At 42.5% G+C, this 7688-nt stretch overlaps 1 protein-coding gene across 1 annotated transcript in view; it reads left to right on the forward strand.

The window, feature by feature from the left end:
- Positions 1-1020: 1020 nt before the first annotated feature.
- Positions 1021-7688, forward strand: part of LOC120038005 (elongation factor 2-like) — a 20245-nt gene continuing 13577 nt past the window's right edge. Inside the window, exons 1-7 of the mRNA XM_038983950.1 lie at positions 1021-1079; positions 2363-2577; positions 2958-3139; positions 5441-5652; positions 6510-6694; positions 7158-7263; positions 7407-7520. Of these exons, the coding sequence (XP_038839878.1) occupies positions 1077-1079; positions 2363-2577; positions 2958-3139; positions 5441-5652; positions 6510-6694; positions 7158-7263; positions 7407-7520 (1017 nt within the window). The 5' untranslated portion in view covers positions 1021-1076. The remainder of the gene's footprint in view (positions 1080-2362; positions 2578-2957; positions 3140-5440; positions 5653-6509; positions 6695-7157; positions 7264-7406; positions 7521-7688) is intronic.

Consider the following 7688-nt stretch of genomic DNA (forward strand, 5'->3'; position numbering starts at 1 on the left):
AATCGACTGTTATTAACATCAATGAACAGGCTAAAAAGCATTATTTCACAATGGGATTTTTTTCTTCCTTCCGGAATTCATCCACAAATTAATAAATACCATACAAAACGTAACATATCATACTAATTGCTGTGTCTCGGATTTCCATTTAATATGTCAAGTCTAGCAACCACAAAGGTTGCATTTTCAAACTATAAAAGGAAATCAGTCCATTTAAATTAAAGAATTAGCCCCTATTCTATGACTTTCACATGACTGGACAGGGGTGCAGACATTCGGTGGGCCCTCAGACGATCCCGCAGGTGAAGAAGCAGGATGTGGAGATCCTAGGTTGCACATGGTCAGCGGTTGTGAGGCCGGTTGGACGTACTGCCAAATTCTCTAAAACGACGTTGGAGGCGGCTTATGGTAGAGAAATGAACATTCAATTCTCTGGCAACAGCTCTGGCAGACGTTCCTGCAGTCAGCATGCCAATATGCACGCTCCCTCAAAACTTGAGACATCTGTGGGATTGTGTTGTGTGACAAAACTGCGCATTTTAAAGTGTCCTTTTATTGTCCCCAGCACAAGGTACACCTGTGTAATGAGCATGCTGTTTAATCAGCTTCTTGATATGCCACAACTGTCAGGTGGATGGATTATCTTGGCAATGGAGAAATGCTCACTAACAGGGATGTAAAACAAATTTGTGCAAAACATTTTAGAGAAATATGGAACATATCCGGGATCTTTTATTTCAGCTCATGAAACATGGGACCAACACTTTACATGTTACGCTTATATTTTTTGTTTAGTTGTAGTAGCCAAAATATTAAATCTTCAGTCCCCTCGCACATCTCTGAGAGACTAACATGCTGCATAGCCTAGATCTGTGACGACAAAAATTCTCTGCTAATATCTCTTTTAATTTCAGTTCGGGTCCATATGACACTTCGTGACATATTCCACATGACTTCCAGAGTGCCGGCTGTCGCAGAATTTAACCAAGACCAGTGCGTCATAGTCTCTCTTTCCCTCTAGCACCCCGAAAGAGAGGACCAACCGGCTGAGGCTGGGGATATAAAGAATCGCAATCATGGTAAGTCTATATAACATGTTTGGACAAATTACAGCCATTAACTATATTTGTCTTTCTTCTAAAAGCGACGGTTTTCAAATTAATATATTTTTTAGTATTATTGTCGATGACGTATGCAGAATTTTAGCAAATGGTTATCAGACGAAACAGAAATAGAATGTATTCGTTGCTTATTTAGCCTAATAAGGATGCTGTGATTATTGAACGCATGTCACACCGTTAACAAAATATGTTATTCGTTCTACAAATCGAAGTAAAGCATGACCTATGTAATGTGACTAGGCTATTTATCAACAAGCCACTAAAGTAATCTGTGGAACTTGAGTTAGTTGCTGCAGGCTAACTGAATGCATTTGCTGTAAACAACACCTCGTCTCGTAGTGTTTCATTTGAAATTAAATAGTGTTCTTTTCGGTAGGCCTCGGGCCTAATGTGCGTGCCAATGCAGGGGTACAGTCAGACAGAATACCATTACCCCGGCCCCGTGTTATAAATAGCACAAGCACGCCGTTCCCTGAGATGGCCGTATTAAAGTTTCATGTGCTCACATTGGGCAACGCTGCCTGCCCCTGTAAACTAGACACAGGCCCAGTAAACTACATGGGCTACAGGTTAGAAACGGTCTTGTCATTGTAAACAAATGCACCTGTTACAATGACACCATGCAGGTGTACAAGCTGGGGTTATAGTGTCCTCTCTTAGATGCGTCATAGCCTATAGGTTACTGCAGCAAATGATTAGGCTATTGGCTTTGGAATTAATTTAACACTCCCCACCCAACCTCCTCACCTTCTCAGGTCAATTTTACAGTAGACCAGATCATTCTCCTCACCAGGTGAATTTTACAGTAGACCAGATCATTCTTCTCACCAGGTCAATTTTACAGTAGACCAGATCATTCTCCCCACCAGGTCAATTTTACAGTAGACCAGATCATTTTCCTCACCAGGTCAATTTTACAGTAGACCAGATCATTCTCACCAGGTCAATTTTACAGTAGACTAGATCTCACTTCCCCTCCCCAGGTACATTTTACAGTAGAGCAGATCTTACCTCCCCTCTCCAGGTGAATTTTACAGTAGACCAGTATCAATCCCCTCACCAGGTGAATTTTACAGTAGATCAGATCTCACCTCTCCAGTGAATTTTACAGTATACCAGATCAATTTTACAGTAGACTAGATCTCACTTTCCCTCCCCAGGTGAATTTTACAATAGACCAGATCACCTCCCCTTTCCAGGTGAATTTTACAATAGACCAGATCTCACCTCCCCTTTTCCAGGTGAATTTTACAGTAGACCAGATCCGTGCGATCATGGACAAGAAGTCCAACATCAGGAACATGTCTGTGATCGCCCACGTGGACCATGGGAAGTCCACTCTCACAGACTCCCTGGTGTGCAAGGCTGGCATCATCGCCGGCGCCCGGGCTGGCGAGACGCGTTTCACAGACACCAGGAAAGACGAGCAGGAGAGGTGCATCACCATCAAGTCAACGTATGTGTTCCCTCAAGACAATATACCTCGTCCTCCTCAGAGTGTAATATACAAATGTTTTTTTTTAACAACAATATGTCCCTTTCCCCCTATTCTACTATAAGTGTGTAACCTTGTAAGGGTAATATTCTCTTTGGGAATCTGAGGTAGTTGTTCAACAGTCAACCTGCATTTGAATAGTATTGCCCACATCACCAATGACCTAAAATCCTATTCATTTATGAACCTAAAAGACAAAACTGACTCACTCCTACTTTGAGATCCTTGCCCTATCCCTGGTATCCTGTACCCTAATACACCACGATGTGAGAGTGATTGAGAGACAGACATGAAATGTACGATGGTCACGATGGTTACATGTCGTCCCTCCCTCCCTGCAGAGCCATCTCTCTGTACTATGAACTGGCTGAGAATGACTTGGCCTTCATCAAACAGTGCAAGGATGGCTCTGGCTTCCTCATTAACCTCATAGACTCTCCCGGTCACGTGGACTTCTCCTCCGAGGTGACAGCTGCTCTCCGCGTCACTGACGGGGCACTAGTTGTAGTAGACTGCGTCTCAGGTATGACAAGGAAGGGCTGATGGCGCCCTATTCCCTATATAGTGCACTACTTTTGGCCAGATCCCGAACAACTTGGAAGAACTCACGAGGCTCTGATCTGAAGTAGTGGACCTATGATATGGGGACTAGGGTGCTGTTTTGAACACCGTCTTGTGTTTTGTGCAGCAAGTGTAGTGTCCTGGCTGCAATGCATCCAATGCTTGGCTCGCTCACACCCCAATAACAGCCCATGATACTTAAAGTTCAAGGTTATTTGGCCTTTGTTATACATACATTAGAAATCTCACAAGGACTGTAATGGTGTACAACTAAAGAACCACAAATAGTGTGCACGTACTGTAACGGTATAGAACTAAAGAACTACAAATAGTGTGCACGTACTGTAACGGTATACAACAAAAGAACTACAAATAGTGTGCACGTACAGTAACGGTATACAACTAAAGAACTACAAATAGTGTGCATGTACAGTAACGGTATACAACTAAAGAACTACAAATAGTGTGCACGTACTGTAACGGTATACAACTAAAGAACTACAAATAGTGTGCACGTACTGTAACGGTATACAACTAAATAACTACAAATAGTGTGCACGTACTGTAACGGTATACAAGTAAAGAACTACAAATAGTGTGCACGTACAGTAACGGTATACAAGTAAATAACTACAAATAGTGTGCACGTACAGTAACGGTATACAACTAAAGAACTACAAATAGTGTGCACGTACTGTAACGGTATACAACTAAAGAACTACAAATAGTGTGGACGTACTGTAACGGTATACAACTAAAGAACTACAAATAGTGTGCACGTACTGTAACGGTATACAACTAAAGAACTACAAATAGTGTGCACGTACAGTAACGGTATACAACTAAAGAACTACAAATAGTGTGCACGTACTGTAACGGTATACAACTAAAGAACTACAAATAGTGTGCACGTACTGTAACAGTATACAACTAAAGAACTACAAATAGTGTGCACGTACTGTAACGGTATACAACAAAAGAACTACAAATAGTGTGCACGTACTGTAACGGTATAGAACTAAATAACTACAAACGGTATACAACTAAAGAACTACAAATAGTGTGCACCTACTGTAACAGTATACAACTAAAGAACTACAAAGTGTGTGCACATACTGTAACGGTATACAACTAAATAACTACAAATAGTGTGCACGTACTGTAACAGTATACGACTAAAGAACTACAAATAGTGTGCACGTACTGTAACGGTATACAACCTTAACTACAAAGTGTGCACGTACTGTAACAGTATACAACTAAAGAACCACAAATAGTGTGCTGGAGGACCTCAGATACGAACACGTCAGGAATGGAGATCGCTCCGAACACTAAAATATTTGTAACTTTGAAATATACTTCAAAAAAGCACACATGTATTTTCTAACTGTATTTATTTTCTAATCATTTAGACAAATATTGTTTTCAGATCATAAAAACGACATTTACGTTGCTAGTTATTCTGGAGGGTAAGCAAAAGGATTATACCACATTTGGCAACACAATTATTTCACCTTTTTATATAGTATGACTTTGCTTATTAATGGTTTGTGACATCTTTATTTACTGTGCTTATGAATACTTTACAAATGCCCTATAAAGCCTTTATAAGTTGTAGTTTTTTTTAGAGTAGGATCCCGGTTAGTAAACAACAATAGGTAGTACAACAGTCAACCATGATAACAATTAGGCCTTTATACATCATACTGTGTCCAATAACCATGATAGGCCTTTATACATCATACTGTGTCCAATAACCATGATAGGCCTTTATACATCATACTGTGTCCAATAACCATGATAGGCCTTTATACATCATACTGTGTCCAATAACCATGATAGGCCTTTATACATCATACTGTGTCCAATAACCATGATAGGCCTTTATACATCATACTGTGTCCAATAACCATGATAGGCCTTTATACATCATACTGTGTCCAATAACCATGATAGGCCTTTATACATCATACTGTGTCCAATAACCATGATAGGCCTTTATACATCATACTGTGTCCAATAACCATGACAGCCCTTCGGCCTTTGTGCATTATACTGTGTGTCCTTGAAAAGCGCTATATTAAATACCATGTATTATTATTTATTATACACGTATCATGACAGATTTGAACACTGACAAACAATACAACAAAACATCTAGTCCATCTAGCTTCTGCCTACGGCCTTGTTGCAACTTGCAAGCACCTTGATGAACTAATGCTAGCCCTTCTAAGGTGGTGCTGTACCAACCCCTCCCTTGCAGGTGTGTGTGTTCAGACTGAGACAGTGCTGCGACAGGCCATCGCAGAACGGATAAAGCCTGTTCTGATGATGAACAAGATGGACCGGGCGTTGCTGGAGCTGCAGCTGAAACCCGACGCACTTTTTGCCACCTTCCAGCGCATCGTAGAGAACGTCAACGTCATCATCGCCACCTATGGAGAGGACGAGGGCGGACCGATGGGCAGCATCATGGTCAGTGTTTAACAGAGTTCAGATGGTACAGTAAGATCACTCCACAGAGTTAAGACAGTACAGTAAGACCACTCCACAGAGTACGGTAAAATCATTCCACAGAGTTAAGACGGTAAGACCACTCCACAGAGTTAAGACGGTAAGACCACTCCACAGAGTTAAGACGGTAAGACCACTCCACAGAGTTAAGACGGTAAGACCACTCCACAGAGTTAAGACGGTAAGACCACTCCACAGAGTTAAGACGGTAAGACCACTCCACAGAGTTAAGACGGTAAGACCACTCCACAGAGTTAAGACGGTAAGACCATTCCACAGAGTTAAGACGGTAAGACCACTCCACAGAGTTAAGACGGTAAGACCACTCCACAGAGTTAAGACGGTAAGACCACTCCACAGAGTTAAGACGGTAAGACCACTCCACAGAGTTAAGACGGTAAGACCACTCCACAGAGTTAAGACGGTAAGACCACTCCACAGAGTTAAGACGGTAAGACCACTCCACAGAGTTAAGACGGTAAGACCACTCCACAGAGTTAAGACGGTAAGACCATTCCACAGAGTTAAGACGGTAAGACCACTCCACAGAGTTAAGACGGTAAGACCACTCCACAGAGTTCAGATGGTACAGTAAGACCACTCCACAGAGTTCAGATGGTACAGTAAGACCACGCCACAGCTCGAAATTGTTTCACTTGGTCCCTGAAATGCAAAATAAATATTCGGTGGGGCAACTGGCTAGTATGTTACATGTATGTTTGTAAGTATGTTGAAAGCTGGCAGTCGCGTGTGTTTGCAAAGCAGAGAATCACTAGTTCGATCCCCTTAATGCGTCTGTTCCGTGTTTCCCTGTGTAGGTGGACCCAATGGTGGGCACAGTGGGTTTTGGCTCGGGCCTCCACGGCTGGGCCTTCACTCTGAAGCAGTTTGCTGAGATGTACGTGGCCAAGTTCACAGCCAAGGGAGACCAAAAAACAGAGATGAACCCAGAGGAGCGCTGCAAGAAGGTGGAGGACATGATGAAGAAACTGTGGGGAGAAAAGTGAGTGGAGAGGAGAAAAAAATAGAGAGAGAAGGAGAGGAAAGGAGGAGAGGAGAGAGAGAGGAGAGAAGGAGGAGAGAGGAGAGAAGGAGGAGAGAGGAGAGAAGGAGGAGAGAGAGGAGAGGAGGAGAGAGGAGATAAGGAGGAGAGAGAGGAGAGGAGGAGAGAGGAGATAAGGAGGAGAGAGAGAGAGAGGAGAGAAGGAGGAGAGGGAGGAGAGAGAGAGAGGAGAGAGAGAGAGGAGAGAAGGAGGAGATAAGGAGGAGAGAGAGAGGAGAGAAGGAGGAGAGCACTGTTCAGTGGATGGTTCTGAGTCAGTTTTCCAGACACAGATTAAGTCTGGTCCTGACTAAAAAACCAACTCAATGGAGAATCTCCTTTGAAAAAGGACCAGGCTTAATCTGTGTCCAGCAATGACTCCAGAGTACAGGTCAGTTGGTGATCATCATGTGTGTTACTCCAGGTTCTTCGACCCTTCATGTGGCAAGTTCAGCAAATCAGCCACCAACGCTGCTGGGGAAAAGCTCCCACGTACATTCTGCCAACTCGTCCTGGATCCCATCTTTAAGGTTTGTTTATGCCAAGGATCTAAAATGGATTAATAATGACTGGAGGGTTTTTTTCAGTTAAGAAATATATTAGAGAGGTGTAGCACGCACATCTGAAATAAATAACGTGACGTTCACATTCATCTCGTTTTAAAAACCCAAAGGTGTTCGATGCCATCATGAATTTTAACAAAGAGACGGCCGACAAGCTGATTAAGAAATTGGATGTGAAGCTAGATGCTGACGACAAGGAGAAGGAGGGGAAACCACTGCTGAAGGTATGTCACCACGTCAGAAATGTTGTGTGGAGAAATTAGCAATTCAATCCCAGACTGACCAGGATCGTGTTCAGTGGGAACTAAATAAATAAACAGGAGAAAACTGAGTGAAACGAAGAGATACTAACTACCTAAACTTGTGTAATAAGAAATTATATATATATATCA

The sequence above is a fragment of the Salvelinus namaycush genome, unplaced genomic scaffold (genome assembly GCF_016432855.1).
Source record: "Salvelinus namaycush isolate Seneca unplaced genomic scaffold, SaNama_1.0 Scaffold203, whole genome shotgun sequence".
Lineage (NCBI taxonomy): Eukaryota > Metazoa > Chordata > Actinopteri > Salmoniformes > Salmonidae > Salvelinus > Salvelinus namaycush.